At 41.6% G+C, this 21,082-nt stretch overlaps 1 protein-coding gene across 6 annotated transcripts in view; it reads right to left on the reverse strand.

The window, feature by feature from the left end:
• The window catches only part of arhgap17a (Rho GTPase activating protein 17a), a 49,292-nt gene extending 28,727 nt beyond the window's left edge, over positions 1–20,565 (reverse strand). For 2 of the 6 annotated variants that reach the window (XM_015963528.3, XM_015963530.3), the window contains exons 1-2: positions 20,039–20,565; positions 1,237–1,276 (exon numbers count right to left, since the gene is read on the reverse strand). In XM_015963528.3, coding sequence (XP_015819014.1) covers positions 1,237–1,276; positions 20,039–20,091 — 93 coding nt within the window. In that variant the 5' untranslated portion in view covers positions 20,092–20,565. The remainder of the gene's footprint in view (positions 1–1,236; positions 1,277–20,038) is intronic. The other 4 variants (XM_015963527.3, XM_015963526.3, XM_070545536.1 and 1 more) reach the window with 3 other exon arrangements.
• Positions 20,566–21,082: the final 517 nt, after the last annotated feature.

Genomic DNA, 21,082 nt, shown 5'->3' on the forward strand with positions numbered 1-21,082 from the left:
GTGTTAGTAACTGTGTCTGTTCTCAGGGAATAACAGAAAAGCAGCTGAGCTTGTTTAAACATTTATGATGCCTCCAGTTCTCACACAAAGACATCTTCATCACTGGAATGTCTTTGCTGAGCAGCCAAGATTTTGTCCTGACACCACCTGCTGTGTGCCTCAGATGGCCTAAGGGGAATTTTCACCCCAGAAACTCCACCAGCAGCGGTTTTTAAATATGCGTAGATACACAGATAAACAGTTCGGTCTTCCCATATTAGCTAGGATGTTGCTTGAGGTTAAGTTTTCAATATCAAAATAAATATACTAATTATTTACCAATATAGGACCTAACTAACCAAATGATTAGTCTAAATTGTTCCCAGAAGGAAATGTTGACATATCAGAGTCTATCATAGGCAACATTCAACCAATCAGGGCAGTAAGAGGCTACCCAAAAAGCCAGTTGGTACACACAGTCAAGAAAAACAACTAATTTGTCTTCAAGATTCTTTGTTCTTAGTTCTTTTGGAGAGATAAAAGCAGAGAAGCTTCTGAAACAAGCAAAACAATACAAAGCTCTAATGGGATCCCAGTGTGACAGGAAGTGTTGACAGCTAATTCTAATGAATTATCGCTGAAGCTTCTCCAGGGCCTCTTAACAGATGAGATGTTATCCATCTGTTTTCTGTTCTGTTCTGGTTCATTACGCCCATTTCTCTCACCCTGTTCTCTCTAATAAGGAGTAACCAGGGCAACTGTTGGAGGAAAAAAAGCTCAATTCATCTTTTACCTCTGATGAGTTTTGACATTTGTCGTTATAATGCAAATACCCTATTTAAAACTATGTTTATGTGGAAATGTTTGTTTCTTAAAGTGGGACTTCAGTTTCCACTTTCAAACAGGTTTATCCAAAGTTGAGGATCTAATTTTAAGATGATTGTGTCCAACAACTTCTGAAAATGTCAAAAACAACTAATCAAATAAAACTTACATTTTGTTTTTTCATAATTTTCCAAAGTCTACCAAAAGTATGTGTTACTTTTTCAGAATTAAATTGTGTTTTTGTTTATTGAATAACAAAGCAAGGCAGCTACATTTAAATCCCACATTTCATACATAGAAGCATTTCAATGCGGCCACCTACATAAAAATATAAACAGAGTTCTTTCAAAAGGGGAAAAACTAAGCACTGTATCGTATTTGTTTGGACTGCCTGACAGATGTACAAAGCTGTTCTACAGATTAATGATTTACCTGTAGGAGGTCATCGCTGAGGACTTCTGTTTTCTCTGCTCTGTTGGTGAGAAAAGACAAGAGCAGAAATTAGCACAACTGTAAACAAAACTTCCACTGAAATGGCCATTCTCCTCAAGGACTGGTTTCCACAGTTTAAAAACTAAAACCAACTCTATGCTTGCTGTTTGATTTAAATTATGGGTTATTTTTCTAAATAAACTCATGTACAGCTTCTCAATTATTGGGTAAAAATGACACAAATCATGATTGTTTAGCGCTATGATCCCCAAACTGACAAGCTCCATGCTAGATTCTTGTGCTAGATTCAATGATTTTCATAAAATGGCCAAATATTAGACTTATTTGGGATAAGTCATATACTGAGTAGGGATGCAACGATACCGCTTTTTTCCAAACCGATGCGATACCGATACTTGGCTCTGGGTACTCACCGATACCGATTACCGATACTTCTACCACACAAAAAAAATGCTATGATTTGGAATACAGATTTGATTTTCTTCTCTGCTTTCAACAGGAAAAGACTGTGAGGTAGATAAAAAGTAAAATATATGAATGGAAATCATCACAAAACTAAAATATTAGGTAAACAGAAATGACGAGTTACAGTGAAGCCATTTTTAAGCAACTGCATTGGTATCGGTTCCTGGTATCGGTTAACTTTTACAGATACCGATACTGGTATTGGCATCTGTATCAGTGCCGATACCGATACCAGTATCGTATCAGTGCACCCCTAATACTGAGTAGTGATGTCCCTCTCTGATATTGATATTGGATGTCAGCCCAAAAACACTGTATCGGATTATATCAAACTGCATCAAAAATGTCCGGTATTAGCAGTACGTTCCACTTTTAATTCCATTCCAGCTATTCTATCCTGCAGCGCCCAGATCCAGTATGCAAAGTCCACATGATCAGAACAGTGTGTGCTAGCAAAGTAGCAAGGAACAATGTTGGTCATGTGGCTGTATTTTTCATTAAAGTTCGAAAAAGACAGTTAGGCTCGGTGCAACACTTGCCATGCACAAATTTCGTGTGGTGGAACACAGCCGGGGAAGATTAATACGTCCACCCTCCTCGTGCATTTGAAGCAGGATCACAAAACATTGTGCGAGGATTTTCGCAGTGTGTGAAATTGAAACTTTAGACACTCAACTTGTAGCAGTTGGTCAGTGAACAATATTGTGTTTTTTCCTAATGTATCATGGGCAGGTGGTGCTGCTATAAAAGCAGAGAAGAGTAGCTATGGAAGCCCAGATGGACAACAGGGGAGTAAGAAAGTGCTTTTTGTTTGAGGAATGAACCATTTGAGAATAATTATGCAAGATGCATCTCCACAAAGTTTGTGATGGTGCCAACATGTTTTGGTCTCAATCCGACCTTAAAATACCGTCGTCACCACGAGACACATGTCAGTTTAACCTTGGGAAGGGGAGGAAGTGCAAATCTTTCCATAAACAAATCATTGTAAGAGTTCTAAAGCTTACATTTTATTTAATAACTTTCATAAACCATGAACAGTAAATTGTTTGATAATGTAGAATTACTAAGAGTTCCGATAAGCTAATCAAAGGCAGAAAAAAATAAAAAACCAGATTACGTTGAGCAGCAGCTAGTTGGAGTTCTGGTGTCATGAACATGTTGGCCAAACAGCCCTGTGATGCCTGAGTCTATTATTAGTAAACTAATAGTTCAACCTAAAGAGGTCAGACAGATTAGATTCACTCAAAAGGAGCAGGCTGGGAAACACACACTCAGCTCAGAATGCTTATCAACACGTGGACTGAGAGCTTCTGTGTTTACATTGCAGAATTCTAGAAGAACACTAGAATAGAACATAATAGAACAGAATAGAATAGAACAGAATAGAATAGAATATTGATGTTATTGTGTACCAGGATAACCCCAGTACAGCTTCATCTGAAGAGTTATACTGCTCTATACCGCTTTCTAATCATTCTATGAGCTAATACCAGAAAACTACATTGACGTTTATATATGTGTAATCGGTATATATGTTAACTGGATGTGTACTCATCCAGTCTACACAACTGAAATCAAGCTCATTGAGGTAACAACACAATGACTTGTTTCTAACTGTTTATCTAAAGTGCTGTAAAGTTGGGCAAATAGTGTGTCATTGTTAGCCTCTGTGCCAAGGACTTATCGGGTATGGTCATTCACTAATGTGCAAACATTTCTAAGCAGAAGCTGAAAATCCATAAAAACAGTTACTTGCTTTTTCACTTTGGGAAGTGGAGGACTAAACAAAACCTGGGACTTCTGCCAAAAACTGTTCTCTATGAACTTTAGTAACCTCCAAACAGCTGCTTTCAATTACAATGCAGAGGCATGGGGAAGGGAGAAAAGGAGACGGACTAGAGAAGCCTCCATAATTCAAGAGTCAGAGGAAAAGACATCCAAGTAGTGTGACTTTGGGGAGGTTGGAGGTTTAAGACTCCAAAATGTTCCAAAGCGGAATAAACTAGCTTGTGATGAATGGAAAGAGTTGGCTATAGCTACCTTCACAAGTCTGCATCTGCTAACACACAAACCTACAGAAATGACTTCCAGAATGCGGTGGAGCCACACACGTCACAAAGAGTGATTACAAAGCCACAACATGGAACCCATGTCCGGGTATAAACTACATGCTGATGAGCGCTTGGTGTGGTCCTATTCACAAAAACCAGAGCATTCATCAAAAAGGCTCTCTTTATGCATACTCTTTTTCTGATCTGTCATGCAATTAAGTAGAGCAGATTTCGTCAACAGTCAGCGAGAAAACAAGATTAACAGGGTTTTTCCTGCATTCAAATTTGCGTGGCGTTCGCCTCCAGCTAATTTTGTGCCGCCCCAGCCTGATTTCCCTTTGCCCCAACTAAATGGATTTTATTTTAACTGCAGTTGCTGTGTTGCACCACTATAGGGGCGCTGTTTCAGCAGCGGTGCACCAAAAGCGCTAAAACCGCTGCAGAAAAAGAAGATCAAAAATTGCTTTTCTCGCTAGTTGGTACATATTCGTGGTTGGTGCTATTGTAGGGTGACCATACGTCCTCTTACCCCCGGACATGTCCACTTTTCACTCTCTGTCCGGGGCGTCCGGGGGGGTTCCTACATTGATCAAAATGTCCGGTTTTTCATCCAGGAGCAGGGATCGAGTTATGGGGGCTAGATATCATTCAGGGAAAGATCCAGTCTCTACCTATATTACAATATTTACGAACTCTCAGCGCAGCGGGATTCTACTGAGCGGAGAGGACACAGAGCGCTGATCGTTGGTGCGCCCGCTGCGTCCGGCGCACGATACATTTTCAAGGTGGCGCAACAAAACCTTATTATTAACACATGGTAGTTCATATCTGTCTGGTACTCTGTCTTTTAACCGTTCCTGACGGCTCCGCTCATCGTGTGCTGCGGTGATTTCACCTAAATGACGCAGCATCGAAACGCGCACTCCGCTTTGCGGTCAGGAGATCCCTTTGATCTGCTCAAAAGTAACTGATGAGGTGAAAAAGTAAAAATCCAGGCAGCAGATTTTCTGGAGAGTTTAGAGGAGACGCAGGAAGATGAGAGACAGACAGGACAGGAAATAGTTAAATAAAAACAAGAAACCAAAGCTTGAAAGTAAAATGTAGGTAGATTTATCTCCACTACACGTTTTTACATGTATAAAACACTAAGTTATACACATGTAATATTTATACATCTGATACAATTCAGATCACCTTCAAAACTTAGTCACACACCCAGGGTCATTTCAAGGCATTTTGGGGGCCAAGGCAAACCGAACACCCCCCTATCCCTAACCCGTACATAATAGACATGCCACCATTACATTGTTAGCAGCAGAAATAAACTGTTATTACCATTTCCAACACAAATGCAAGTTAATGAAATGCATTATATTTTACTTGATATATTTATGTGTTACTTTGACTAAGATGAGTGTTATTAATACAAACCTAAAATGTTACTGAAATGTTGGTTAAATATTAAATAATATTTTAACTATAAATATCAGACGGGAAAAAGGGAACTTAACACCAATCTAATGCATATTATTGAGCCTTTTAGAATATTTTGCCTTTAAAAAAAGTGAGGCAGTTGAATGCACAGAGTATGCATGTGCTGGTGCATGGTCAAGATGGTACCACCTCTGCCTGAATTTGAGCCAGGAAAACCCCTGATTAAGGAGATGTTTGATTTAATAGTGTCCACTTATCAAATAACATGACAGCTACGAGATGCATTTAGGCACCCAGGGGTGGTGAAAATGACCCGTTGACATTCAAACAGAAAATCAGGATGAAGGGGGAAAAGGCTTGAGGTGTCTTGATAGATAGGTTGGTCAAAGTAGTTCAGAAACTGCTTATTTTTTGTGATTTTCACCCCCAACCATATCTAGGGTTTACAGAGAATGCTCTGAAAAGTCTTGTGAGCTGCAGTTGTATGGATGAAAATGTCTTGTTGAGATCAGATGTGAAGGATACTAATATGGGCAGACTGGTTAGAGATGTTAGAAAGTCAACAGCTGCTCAATTGTTTTGTTTGTATTAGGGCTGCACAATATATCGCAAATATATCGATATCACAATATCAGCATGTGCAATATGCATATCTCACAGAACAGATAAATATCGCAATGAATGGTCAGCTCAAATGTTTGCTACACATAATGCATTCTGTCAAATGGAAGTATTATGTTTTTTTTAACAAATCAAGTAAAACTCTTCACCCAAAAGGGGATGTAAAAATCTTTGAGGATGCCAGTGAGTGTATCTTTCCAAAAATGTTCATATAACAAATGTTTAACTTCGAATGGGCTCTTTTTCATTAATCCATCCATTTACATCCTCTTATCTGGAGTCGGGTTGCGTGGGCAGCAGCCAAGCAGAGTGGCCCATTCTTCCCGCTCCCCAGACACTGGAGCCAGCTCCTCTGGGGGAATCCCAAGGCATTCCCTGGCCAGCCGAGAAACATAGTTCCTCCAGCGTGTCCTGGGTCTAGGGCTGGGCGATATGACGATTTTAGACCGTTTTACGATCTACACATCTGACAGTCTGTCATTTTTGAGAGACCGTTTTATCACGATTCACAGCTCTGCTGTTGAAATTCTGCCTCTGAATGAAAAGGGAACTTACCCCAGGCGAATGACACGCCTTTGTTTGACCCTTAACCAATCAGAGTGAGTCATAGTAATATATTAGTGCCCCGCTTGTTTTCACCTGTGTGTGAACAAACATGTCTTCGGCCGCGGCTGAGAGCGACAACGAGGTTTTCGTTCCGAAGAGGAACGCCTCGTCCGTTATATAGAACTGGTTTGGTTTTTCACCAGATGACAAAGAGCAGCGAAACGTCATTTGCAAGGAGAGCGTCAAGGCAAGTGATGGCAACACCACAAACTTGTTTAATCACTTGAAAAGAAGGCATCCCAAACAATACAATGAGAGCCAGCTGGCAGCTAAAGCTAAAAAGCCTGCGGCTGCAGCAGCTAGTGCTTCTTCCTGGCAGCAAACGCTAACAGAAACACACAAAACTCACTCCTTACGACAGAGACATCAGACGATGGAACAGCGTGACAGATGCAGTGACGTACCACTTGGCTAAAGATTTGTGTCCCGTGCGAACAGTAGGAGTGGGATTTAATAACATGATAAAAACATTGGATCCGCGCTACGAGTTTTCCAGCCGCAAGTATTTTTCGAACACCGCCATTCCACGCATGTACGCTGAATGCAAAGTGTGAGTTGCAGAAAATATTCAGAATGCGCAATCTCTGGTCCAGCCGCACATCAGAGCCGTATTTGAGCTTAACTATCCACTACATGAGCAACTGGGAGCTACATAGTATTTTGAACAAGTTAATGTTTGCACAATACGTTTGCAATTGACATGTTTGCACTTTAAATATGTTTACGATTTTAATTTATGTTAAGTTACTTGAAAAACGAGAAAAACTGATTTTTGTAATTGTTTCTCTCAGGGCTTTTATCATCTCTGGTGTGAGTTTAAAATATAAGTGTGTTAGCGCTGTGCTGATTATCCCTAATATGAATAAATGTTTATTTATTCAATGTTTCACTTCTTTAATACGCAATTGAAGTTATGCTATTCATGGATAAAAAATCGTGATAAAATCGAAATCGTGATAAAATATTGGAAAAATCGTGATATTCTATTTTTGCCATATCGCCCAGCCCTACCTGGGTCTTCTCTTGAGTTTCCTCTAGAGGCCTACCGATATGGATTTTTTAAGGCAGATGCCAATACCGATTTTTAAAAAAAATTTGTTGCAGACGGCCGATATCTAAAATTAATTATTAAGGCCAATAAATATACGTTTTAGCAGCACACTGAGTGTGAAAGACAACTGAACACTCAATGTGTGCAATATAAATTAAATAAGTCAATAAATCTCTTAATATTTATTGAACTTCAAATATAAAACAAACTCAAAACATTAAAAAAAATGGTGTGTTGGGTCCATCGGGTCCTTTCTTCAGTCTAGTGGTGGCAGCAGTTGACCACACAGGTGCCTGATTTTTTATTATTTATTTTATTATAATTTTATTTTTTAACCGGCTTATAAAAATTATTTCGGTATTAGACAAAATTGAATATATCGGACGGCCTCTAGTCTCCTCCTGGTTGAATATTCCTGGAAAACCTCAACAGGGAACCGTCCAGGAGGCATCCTGACCAGTCCCTCATCAGGCTCCTCTCGATGTGGAGAAGCAGCAGATCTACTTCGAGCCCCTCCCAGATGGCCAAGCTTCTCACCCCATCCCTAAGGGAGAGCCCAGCTACCCTGCAGAGAAAACTCATTTTGGCCGCTTGTGTCTGCGATCTCATTCGGAGTCCAATTCTACCAAAAACAAGCCCAACTTACTGCCGGCAATACGGACCAAGCTCCGACACCGGTCATACAGGGACCTAACAGCTTGAATCAAAGGGTCTGGTACCCCATACTCCCTAAGTCCCCAGCCTCCACTTCCTCACTGAAAGACGTGCTGGTGGGATACCACCAGGAGGTCCACTAAGTTCTCCGTCCACTGATCACAACGTCTTGAGTCTGTAAACCACACAGTGTTGGTAGCTGGATGGGAAGCCAGATGGTCAATTTAAACAGAATCTAAACAAAATATTCATATGATGCAGTATGAAACACAAATCCTTTAAGTCTTGTACAATAAAACGTTTTCTCCGTCACTAAGCTGTTGAATCCAGTCTGCACCTGATCCTCCTAATGACCTGGGTTGATCACGATAAAATGAAAACAAGTGAAAGCAAACTACATTGTGCGCACACTGAACTGGAGGCCTGCCTTAATGTCTCGTTGCTTGCTTTACTGTAATGACTGAATGAAATCTTTATATGGCATGTTTAAATCTTGGTTCTAACTCAAGACACCCAACTTCAACCCGATTTCACAAACGTCTGAGCAGCATTACTCATCTCAGAAGACAAATAAGACAGCATCTGTGTTGCTAGCATCAGCTGATTTTGATCAAACACAGCCGACCCTAGTGAGTCTCACTGAAGCAGCAGCCTTAAGAGAAAGTGTGTCACTATGTGCATGTGACATCTAAACAAGGGATTCTTCAGGCTTGGCCATGGCCACTGGTTCAGAGTGGTTACCATGGCAACTCATAATGAAAGTAGAAACAAGGTGTAAGTGAACACTGAATCTAAACAGACAATAGAGAGGCTGTTCCCCACTAGTAATCTGCGAGGTGAAAATGGAGTACAGTCTGCATCATCCTGCTGCAACAGTTGGCAGCTTAAGGTAGACTGTAATGGATATGCGTCCTAGATGAAAGAAGGAGGAATAATGGAGTGACTCAGCATATACTGTCTAAGCGCTGTTAAAGCCAACATTAAACCTCAGCAAATTACACTAACACTATGATAAAAACCAGAATTTTAGATAAAGCCAATCTGGGCATCCAGACCAAGCAAGACGTTTCCTTCTTGTTTAATTTGGCAGCAGTTTTTTGATTTTGAAGTCTTGACATTTTTAAGAACAAAAACAAAGAAGAAAACTGCAATTTCTCTGTCAGAAAAATCACTATTTCCTTCTGTCAGCAGGTGATGAATATCCTAATTGTTTCTTTGGACACACTTTCTGGGTTTGCCAATTAGAATTTTATTTGAAAAGGAGCCTAGCTTTGGCAGCTCCACGAAGGCATCATGGCAGACACGACACACTGCTACTGTGGCACTAGCCCAGGGGGACGCAGGGAAACGCACGGTGTCATCTTTTCTTGTCAGATCATTACTCGACATTCTGGCGATTCCTTTGGGATAAATATATTTCCAGCTCCGGTCTCTCTCTAGTTCACCACCAAGTCTACTTTACACTCCAGCTGAATGAAATTGCTTAACACTGCTATAAGTTTCAAAAGGGAACCCACATGACTTATGGTTACAATGCAAGGACTAAACATTTTATCTCTACAGAGGGTGAGATTTTCAAACATCTGAAATGTTTTGATCCTACTCTTTAAAGTTATTTTGTCAAATGTAGCTCCACAAACATGCCCTTTTTATCAGACCTTCCAAATAATGTACATTTCCACCAGTGGTGAAGTTTAAGTAAGTCAGCAGATGAACAAGGACATACAGGAAACATATAAAGCCCTCCATAAGGTTTTTGTTGCCCCGAGCATTGACATTCCTGTATGACATCGTTTACAGGCTGCTTGAACATCCCAGCTTCCATATTACATTTAATCAGCTTTATGAAACACCATCTTGTTTTCTTTGTGGGCGATCAATACAGTTGAAGATTGCATTTAATGAATTGATGTCTACTTTTTAAACCACCATCTAAATGCTACACAAATGCTATTTGGGGTTAAGAGTTTGCCCTGTAATTGGTGGGTTGCAGGTTCAAACCCAGGCTGCTTCAGTCATGTCAGTTGTTGTGTCCTTGTCTCCTGTGTACAGCAGACTCACCTCTGTCAGTGTAACTTACGGCAGCTGTAGCACACACCATCAGTGTGAGAATGGATGAACAATTCACTTTAGTGTTGAGAGCTTTGGAGCAATCTGACTCAGAAAGGTACTCTACAATAGGGCTGGGCAATAAATCGAAAATGTATCATTATCAAAATTTCTGACTCTTATCGTGATAATTTTTCCCATGTCTATAAATCTGATAATAAAAAAATGAAAAGATGTGTGTAGGTTGGCAGCGTTCATGTCCCTTTAAGAAGCTGTACCACCTGGAGTCACGTAAAAATGTGACTCAACGCGATACATGTGACAGCCCCATCTAGTGGACAACTGTTGTTTCTGCGCATACCTGTGATTATCGTCCACTTATCGTTATCGAGGTGAAATCCTCAATATATCGTGATATTGATTTTAGGCCATATCGCCCAGCCCTACTCAACAGGCACAGGTCATTTGACTATTTTCAATAGGCCTATTAAGATATGGTAGATGACCTCAGTGATCAGCGGGCAGAGACACATGGACTCCAAAGTGTTAAAAACTTTGTGACTGGACACACTGAGATGATGCAACTGAGCATGCATGAATAGTTTTAAGCAGAGCAGTCTGAGCCTGTACCTTCCTGTGTGAATACAACCCAGTGCCAATCTTTGGTACAGTTGCCAGTGATTAAAAGTGTGAATAACTCATCCATCCAACAGTCCTTCATAATTCATTGACTGTACATAGGAGTCGGGCTGGGGTACCTGTAGATTTTTTTTCAATACCATTAAGTTAATCTGGTTTTCTGTACCGGTACCTGAACAATACATTTTTTGGTACCTATAATTTTAAGTCTATTTTAAGAGGGCAAAAAAAGTATGTACGTGTTTTTCTTTCATTTATTTGTTTACTTTAACAAAACAAAGCCATACCATTGATGTTTTTGGCACACATGTTAATGTAAACGAGAGGATGGCCTGTGTGTGAGAGAGACTCCAGTAACGTGTCGTGCAGCAGCTGGAAGTACAGAGCTGTGCGGCTCATTAACAGGGATATATTTTTTTTAAAAGTACCAACATTTAGCACCAAAAAATATGTTTTGTACCATGTACTAGGGCTCCACAATAGATTGCAAATGTATTGTCATCACCAGATCAGCAGGTGCAATAGGCATATCACAAAGAACAGAAAAAAATGCATTGAATAGACGGCTCAAATGTTTGCTCCACAAAATGCATTTTGTCAATCAAACACAGGCATTACATTTTTGACAAATCAAATAGAGCCCTTCACCCATTAGGCCAATCGGGTAGGTTCTTATAGACAGGGGTGGACTGGCCTATCTGGCATTCTGGCACCATCCCGGTGGACCGCTTGCCCAGCTTGGGCCGACACAAATCATCCATGACTGAGGGTAGGACGTGTGCAGAAAATGTTGACGAGAAACAACGTGTGTGTAAAACGGCATGTCTCTTATTTGAAGATATTTTGGTTACAAGAGAGACAACGTTCAACAAACACAGGTACTCTGGAAGACATGCCAAACGCTTGTGGCAACCACAAGGGAAACATGACAAATCTCCGTCGTCACCGCCTACGCAGCCATAAAGATCTACAGGGAGCGCAGAATAATTAGGCAAATGAGTATTTTGTCCACATCATCCTCTTCATGCATGTTGTCTTACTCCAAGCTGTATAGGCTCGAAAGCCTACTACCAATTAAGCATATTAGGTGATGTGCATCTCTGTAATGAGAAGGGGTGTGGTCTAATGACATCAACACCCTATATCAGGTGTGCATAATTATTAGGCAACTTCTTTTCCTTTGGCAAAATGGGTCAAAAGAAGGACTTGACAGGCTCAGAAAAGTCAAAAATAGTGAGAAATCTTGCAGAGGAATGCAGCAGTCTGACCCCGGCTTTCCACGGGAGCCGTCAGCAGCACGTTACTGCAGCAGCACGTCATAGCTGCTGATAGGAACCGCTGTGGTCAACAGAACCTTTTCCACTGGAGCCGTCGGCAGCCGTCGGCAGCCGTCAGCAGCGCGAGTCGGCCGCGTCTCAGGAGCAGCATGTCGCGGCCTTTACGCGCCGGTTCTATTTTCTACGCGCGACACCTCTGAAACGGGTCAAGTTCGACATTTTTGGGGAAGGAAAGACAGGAAATCGGACGCAGAAATGGAGAGAAGCTCCCGAGATTTTCAGAATAAAGAACGTACTGCCTTCCGGTTGCTTTACTTTTAAAAAAGGTTGCTAACTGTGCGTCCCCGTGAGAAATTATCACCTAGCTAGCGGTCTCCTTTGTTTTTCAGGTCCGTATTGGCAATTGTAAAACGGACAGAATATAAAACACAAACCATGTTGTAGTTTTCTCCTGCTTGTTGTTGTGTTTAATGACAAAGTCACTCGTGTGACTTCGTGCTCGGTCGGTGACAGCTGCTCTCCTGCTGCTTCGCGTCTCGTGGGAAGGGCCAAGCAGCAGCTTACGCGAGCAAGACGTGCTGCTGACGGCTCCCGTGGAAACCCGGGGTTAAAATTGCAAAGCTTCTGAAGCGTGATCATCGAACAATCAAGCGTTTCATTCAAAATAGTAAACAGGGTCACAAGAAGCGTGGAAAAACCAAGGTGCAAAATAACTGCCCATGAACTGAGAAAAGTCAAGCGTGCAGCTGCCAAGATGCCACTTGCCACCAGTTTGGCCATATTTCAGAGCTGCAACATCACTGTAGTGCCCAAAAGCACAAGGTGTGCAATACTCAGAGACATGGCCAAGGTAAGAAAGGCTGAAAGAAGCCCACCACTGAACAAGACACACAAGCTGAAACGTCAAGACTGGGCCAAGAAATATCTCAAGACTGATTTTTCTAAGGTTTTATGGACTGATGAAATGAGAGTGAGTCTTGATGGGCCAGATGGATGGGCCCGTGGCTGGATTGGTAAAGGGCAGAGAGCTCCAGTCCGACTCAGACGCCAGCAAGGTGGAGGTGGAGTACTGGTTTGGGCTGGTATCATCAAAGATGAGCTTGTGGGGCCTTTTCGGGTTGAGGATGGAGTCAAGCTCAACTCCCAGTCCTACTGCCAGTTTCTGGAAGACACCTTCTTCAAGCAGTGGTACAAGGAAATAACGGAGGCACTTGTGCATTATTTGGTTAAGGCTATGATGCCAATGAATGCAACGAGCTGAAAGCCACAGAACTGAGTAACTAGATCAGGGTGCACTTCGCAGTCTTTAAGTGTATTAATGGCTACGGGCTAAACATATCTGTTTAGCTTTGTAACTTTGTCCTATTTTTTTTTTTTTTGTTAGTTATTTTTTGTCCTATTGTTTTAAATAGTTCCACATATTTTAAATATATTGAAACAGATCAAGCTAATTTTGTAATGTCAACTTGCATGATTTTATTTTATTTCTGTTGTATTGTTGCTGTATTAATACTAATGACAGAGGATGGAGTGGTGTGTCTAAAGTACATATAGAAAGAGATAAAAGACAAACACTGCAGATTTAAGTTAGGGTTTCCGCTATGTGTATTTTGCCGTGGCAGGAATGTTCACCAAAAAACATACAGTCTCATGTCTTAGAACGTCTCCGTACATCTCTGTCTGGGGTGGTGGGATGCTTTGCTCAGCGCTGGGCGGGGGTTCCTGCTCATCATCACCCCCAGCAGAAAGGGGCGAACTCTGGGAACCGGTGAGGGTATGCTTTTTGCAGCAGTACTGAGACCAGAGTGAATAGGGTGTGTATGGGAAGCGTGAGTGGGTGTCTAGTATAGGGCTGCTCGATTATGGCGAAAATAATAATCACGATTATGGTGACTGAAATTGAGATCACGATTATTTAGGACGATTTTTCAATTTATGTTGATTTTATTTGTTTTTATTCAGTCATAAAACTGCTCAGGGCACAATCAGGACAAAAATAAGAAACAAGATGATCACTAAAAGAACTCCTGATTCCCAGTATAAAAAGACCAATATATTTTTATAGCTCATAGTTTATGACCCAAGGGCTATAGACCTTGGTTTAACTCATTTAAGTCTAACCAGTACAGACCCAAATACCAATACCTTGCAAACACTGACAGCAAGAATTATACAGTGGCAACAAATACATGCAAATAAATTTATGTTCACAAAATGTTGCATAACATTTATTTAATCGTGTCAAGGTGCTGTAGGAGAGTGCACTAGCACCGTGTCCTCAGTGAGATTAGTTATTAATTATCAGCGTGAGGAACTTATTTCTAGCTTATTTATAAACTATTTATTTACAAGTCCATCAGTTAATGTAATAATTGTCCCAACCACAGCTGCACCCCCACCCCCCAACCCGGTCTCACAGCAATCGGGGCAAAATGCACGTGTGTTTAGCGCGCCGCACACGCACATTTAGCCGTTTTTAGTGGCTCAGGAGTCCGCAGGTGCGGTGTGTGTGTCACTCACTCTGGTTACTCCAACAAGGAGCCGGCTCTGAGAGCTGTTTCTTTAGCGACCGACACATCACTACATCATTCCCTTTCCTAATGTCCTGAAGAACGGTCCGGGGCGTAGTCGGAGTGTTAAGCTAACCTGCAGGAAATGTCGACGACAGTTATCCAGAAAGTAGCTAAGGGTTACCAGAGATGTTTCTCAGGTGTTCGCTAGGTACTTTTAAGTTAAAAAGTCAAGAAGGGGGTCTGAAAAGCTGCTAGAAATAGCGTCAAAGTCGCTAAGTTGGCAACACTGTGAGGAGCGCTTCATTTGCAACTCGGGGCAGCGCAGGCGGGAGGAGCAAATAATCGGCTTGTTTTGTTTTTTATAATCGTTCAAAACTCAGATCGTAATCGTGATTAAAATTCGATTAATTGAGCAGCCCTAGTCTAGTAGCATTCATTTTTGTAAGTCTTAGGTTGTATGTGTATGTGTGAGCATGAGGGAGTGTGTGACTGCGTCTGTATATGGCTGTATATGTCAGTTGGGGTTTTGGACTCCTCCCCTCTCCTGGGACTTCTTGTGCTGCTATACATCTTCGCCTACCCTACCCCTGCCACATTTGGTTTGGAGTGTGGTGCCTTGGTCTACCTGAGTGTTTGCGGCTCCCGGGTCAGGGGTTTCAAGATTTTTATAGTCTGCCTAATCGATCCCAGTGGCTGCCTGGTGGGATCCGAGTCCCTGGCCTCTGTTGGGTCCCCTCCCACTGTGGGCTTGCCACTGATATCTCCCGGGACTCTGCCGGCTGCTGGTTGTGACCCCCCGGGGCAATCCTCTGCTCCTCTCGAGAGGGGGCTGGGGCTTTTCTGGTTACAGTCTGCCTGGGGTCCCTGCGCTCTGGGGCAGTTCCTGGATCTCTAGGACTTGGAGCTCCCTCCATCTCCTACACATCTTTGGGGGGCAGATCTGTGGCCCCTCACACTATTGGATGCTCCTATAGAGAAACCTTACATATACTAACGTGGGTACGCACACAGGTGCTCACATGGTGCTCTCATAAGTATGGACTTGAGCACGTTCAACACATATCTTAAGGCTGTGGCTGGCACTAAATGCACTGTGATTTGTTATCGTGTGATTGTTCAGTAAAACAATGTTGATTTTATATTTCCTCATCAGGTTGACGCAGTGATGGTTTTCTCCTGTTGTATTGTTGTGTGTCCCCTTCTTTTTTTTTTTGTTTTTGTTTGTTTTTCTCCTTCTGCAGGTCTAGAAGCAGACTCTTGTTCATCATTCTCAGGCGTGAAATTAAAGCCAATGCTTTGATGCTCCACCTGAGAGTAAATCTGTAAGGCTTGTCACCAGCATTCAGACAATTATTTTTGCTTCATAGCCAGACAGAACAGGGGGGGGGGATAAAAGAAGCAAACCATTTACTTTTTTTGTGTGTAGCTTAATGTTTAATGAACTGAAAATGTATAGAAGATAATAATCTAGTCACACCTGTATGTCATCAGCATATTTCAGGTCTAAGCTGAAACAAATCCTAGCTTATTTAACACATAGCAAAAACAATGAGTGAACAATGCTTGAGCAAACCACCATGCATGAGTCAATAAACACATTACTGCCTGAACAGCATGAAGACCAAACTAAGGTGACTTTGAAGACATTCAAAATCAATGCAATCAGCAGTGTTGCTGCTCTTGCTGCTCACATGACAGATGCTGAGTTTAAAGGTGGTAAATCAAGGTAACCTCCAGCACAGTCGTAAAAATCCTCACCATTTCCTGACATGAATCACAGACTGGGTTTTTGTTTTTTTCTTTTGTCCACACACAGTTTTCCCAGCTCTCTTTCTCTCTCTCCTGTTCTTTAGAAAACATGTCTCCGAGAGACAGCTTCCTGTTTGCAGAAGAAAAAGGAGAGATTTCCTCAGAGCTGCAGCTTGCTTGGACAAAGTGTTCTGCCTTCGCACAATCACAGGAACCCAGGAGGCAGCGCACGGCACACCACATGCAGATGCAAAGACACAAGTATGGGAGCAAACACAACCCTGATGGGCAAAGCAGAACATGCCCTCAATCTGACCGCTAAAGGATCGCTCATTCATAAGGGCCTCTCAGTAGGAGCAGGATGGATTAACCCCACTTGTGAATGCAACTGAGCGAACACCAAGACACGCGTCTGCTTTCCAAATTACACCCTTCTGTTCTAATTTACTGCTGATGCTGTAAGAAAAAGTATTCCAAATGTTCAGCTTTTGCTGGTCTTCGGCTTGGCTTCTGGAACAGATCATTTCTGTAGATTTTGATAATTGAGTGGCAAACGATTCTTAGGAATTGAAACAATAGGAACTGGTTCTCAACAAGCGGTTTTCGATTCCCAACCCTAATCAATGCACATCTACAACTAGGGATGCACAATATATCGGCATCAGTATCGGACGATGTTAGTCATTTTTTAACATATCGGTATCAGTCTGATTAATAAAACTGATATTGTTTCCATCTTGTTTCTATTTGTTTATCTGTTTCAGAGGGTGGGGGGGTATGCATTTGTTTAGTAATGTGACAGTGATTGTAATCATCTCAGAGGCATAAATGTGTGTGGCGTGTGTACATAATAACATAAACTAAGCTTTAATCATTTACATTCCATACAAAACCTGCTGATTTCAGAAGCATTAATGTTAGTATTTAAGTATCAGGAAATATCGGTTATCGGCCGCAACAGTGATACAAATATCGGACATTGTATCGGCCAAACGTTTTAATATCGCTGCTTCACTATCTACAACTGATTAACTTCTGCAGTTAAAAAGATTTAAAGTGAATCCATTATTTGGTTCTTTTCTGAACACAGTAATAGTTCTCCGTGTTCAGAAAAGAAATAATGGAATTGGATAACCAGCACAGAATGAACTTAAAGATGTTCAGATTTAAAGTAGCCGGCATAGATAATCATCCATAACGAAGTCAAAAATTATTATACCTCTAGCCTAAACTACACATATTGAGGTGATGTGTACTCAGAGTAGTAAAAGATTACATTACATCTAATGCAAACAACTGAGATCATAATTAGGCTGGGCAATAATTCAATAATGATATACATTTATCGATAGACGTGTGGTGTGATAGATTAAAAAATGGGTCAATAAAAACTTCAGGTACAAATGTCCATTCTTTTCTCATTGTTGCTTATCGGGTAGCTTAAGATTGAGTAATTGCCAATCAAAAACACAGACCCAGACATGCTCCGTCACCAAACCCTCCCCTCTCAAACCTAAACAGAGAGCGTGTGACTTACATAAGACATCGCAGCAAGGAGAGGCAGGGGAAATAGTCCTGACGTTCACAAGCATAGCAATAGTTTGATTTTTCAAATCTCACAAACAAAAGGTTGTTTGCCAAATTTGCAGGGAATCAATAAAAACCACATCTGGTGACAAAACCAAATTGTTTAATCATAATGCTATGACATAAAATGGTCAGGGCTGCACTTAAATGTTTGTTTATATTTTACATTTTTTATATGTCGTTAGCTGCCATTGACGACAAAAGCCGTCATTTTAAATCCAACCATTCACTGCCAATGACGACTAAAGTTGTCATTTGCATTTTTTTACTGTGTGGGCGTTGGAACGAGCCCCCGCACCGTGAGAACAAACATCTCAGCTCTAAAGCCAATCTTCATCCTCATACGTCACACGTCACCTGATCAGGAAGCAGAAAATCCATGAGTTAGGAGATCGTTTTGGGCCGCTGCTGTAAAAAAAGTGAGGCGCGAACCGGAAACGCTTCTGCCGATCACAATTCAACAACAGATTATGAAAGAACGGATAACGCTCGAAACACACGGATTCTTCCTGATGTAAGAGGTGAGTCTCCGCTTTGTTTTGGTAGTTTTAGCATTTATATCACCACAGAGCGCAACGTTCTGTGACAGTAAAAAAAAACAGTGAAAACGCAGAAAAATGCTGGCAGCGAAGGGCTTTTCTGATCAGGAAACGGCTGGCAGCGAACGGGTTAATAATTATTGATATCGACCAATCAGAATTCTTTCATTGATAGGCTTTTTCTGTATCGTCCAGCCCGAGATCATAGATAATGTTAATGACTAGAAATGAACTAAAACAGCTATAACTTCATCATTTTTCAACATAACTCTGGCATGAAAGGCAGCAGACAGCCGTTTCCCTCCGACTGACAAGTTTTTGATGCTGAAGACCAAGTTACAGAATTAGACATGCACTACAATTCAGCTGGTGATTTGGAATCAGTCAATAATATCTAGCACGATCAACATTTTAAATCATTTCACATCAAAATATTTTTGTATTTTTGTTCAGTAAACACAACATTGCTGAGCAGCAATAAAAGTCAGTCAGTGAACCTACTAAAGCGTACTTCCATATGAAAATTTTACTCCCAGAATCAGAATTTTAGTTAACCAACTTAATCAGAAACAATAATAATTTCATAGTCATTGTGATTATTTGAGACATTTAAAAAAAATCACAAATCTGTATTGGTCCACTAAACCAGAACTGGTGCATTGCTTTGTAGAATTATGAATAACTACTTGTTGTGCATTTCACATACAACTGTTTTTAACCATCTGCCTGGAGATTAAAATGAATTTGTTCCCAGTCTGTCAAGGGCTTTTTATCCAGTGCCTTCTACTGCTACGCACCAGCTGTGTGCCTGAGGTGCCAAATGCTGTTTTTGTCTTTCTGGACACCAACATGCACATAAACACACAATCACAGCTTCACGCAGCATGATGAAAAATGTGTGTGTGTGTGTATGTATGTGTGTATGTATGTGTGTATGTATGTGTGTGTGTATGTGTGTGTGTGTGTGTGTGTGTGTGTGTGTGTGTGTGTGTGTGTGTGTGTGTGTGTGTGTGTGTGTGTGTGTGTGTGTGTGTGTGTGTGTGTGTGTGTGTGTGTGTGTGTGTGTGTGTGTGTGTCCCTCCTGTTCTCAGAATACTGGGCTGAAATTTACTCTACATATCCAGTGACACAAGAGTGCTGAGGGCCATTGCATAACAGCGATGGAACAAAACATGCAATGTTCTCACTTCCTGAAACAGCATCCTCCCCAACATCAGCTTTGACACTGATGAGTCTACCTGAGAGGAGGGTTCTGCTTTGGATGCAGTCATGTTTCAATCTGGACTCAGAGGGTGTACAACACTCATGTTTACAAAAATATAGGAACCTTCTATGAAAAGAATGTTATGCCCTCAGTCTCTCTCTCTCTCACACACACACACACACACACACACACACACACACACACTTTCCCTTGAACTTTCCAATTTTCCTTTCTTTACACATACAACTACTAAAATGTGACTGAAGTAAATGTGTGTCGGAAATGAAATTCCTTCTACGGCTTTCTGGGAGAAACACAGAAAGTGTGTTCAGTACTTGCCTGCCAACAGTTTGATTGGCGAGCTGCTTCATCCGATTGAACTGTTTCTTCATTTTCGGTCCCTCGCCAGTCAAGTTTTCCGAAGTTGTGCTTCAGCGCCAGGCTTTGGTTTGTCATGAAGTTCCCAGGGCCTCTCCCAGTTTTCCCAAGCTGTCGCTATGACAGGGAAAAACAAGCGAGAGCCATTGAGCGGAAAGCCAATTAGAAATCGTTTGTAGCGTCGCTAGCACCTGAGCTAGCCTTTTCCAAGTAGGAATTCTACAATAAAGATCCCCCTCGAGGCCACGGCATGATACGCGAACCTCCTTTTGGGATGTTTGCGGACATTAAAGTCCCGACGTACGCCGTGACTAACTTTCACTAGCTCCAGCGGCTTCCCATTGCTATCCTCGCTCGCGGATGCAGACCATTAGCCGATGAGCTAACGGGGTGAAGCGGATAATCACGTCCGCCGCTTCTTCTCAACGCGGAGCAGCAGCAGCTTCCACCGGGGAGCCGCAGGAAGTAACGTTGGTGCTCCACACAGCATCTGCCAGGCAGCACCACCTCCCCCTGGATGCCAGAGGGGGAAACCCACTCTCTAAACAAATAAATAAACTCTTTTCAAATACATGACAGTGTGTATTTGCCTGCATATCAGGTATTTAAAAACTCCTGTAAGTTTTACATAAGTAAGATAAATTATACATAGTAAAACCCACATTACAGATGTTTTTGCCATAGACACTGGTTTAAGCAGGAACATTTTCACTAACCAGGGTCTTTGAGGATTAATTTAACTCTGCTCTGTTTTAACCTCTTGACAGTGGTGCCCCCAAGGGGTGGCCAGGAGTGGCCTTGACCACCCCACTGTTCACACCCAGGGAAGACCAGTGTTCTTTATTAAGCCATATTGTTTGTTTTGTGTGTGTGCTTTTATTTTTATTTTTTAATGAAAATGAATAAAGGAGCATTTATTACATAACTACAGGCTAAACTTTCCCAGATTTACTACGAGGGTCAATTTGGTGTGCCACCCCAAAATTTTCTCTGGCCCCATGGCCA

The sequence above is a fragment of the Nothobranchius furzeri genome, chromosome 16 (genome assembly GCF_043380555.1).
Source record: "Nothobranchius furzeri strain GRZ-AD chromosome 16, NfurGRZ-RIMD1, whole genome shotgun sequence".
In the NCBI taxonomy this organism is placed as follows: domain Eukaryota; kingdom Metazoa; phylum Chordata; class Actinopteri; order Cyprinodontiformes; family Nothobranchiidae; genus Nothobranchius; species Nothobranchius furzeri.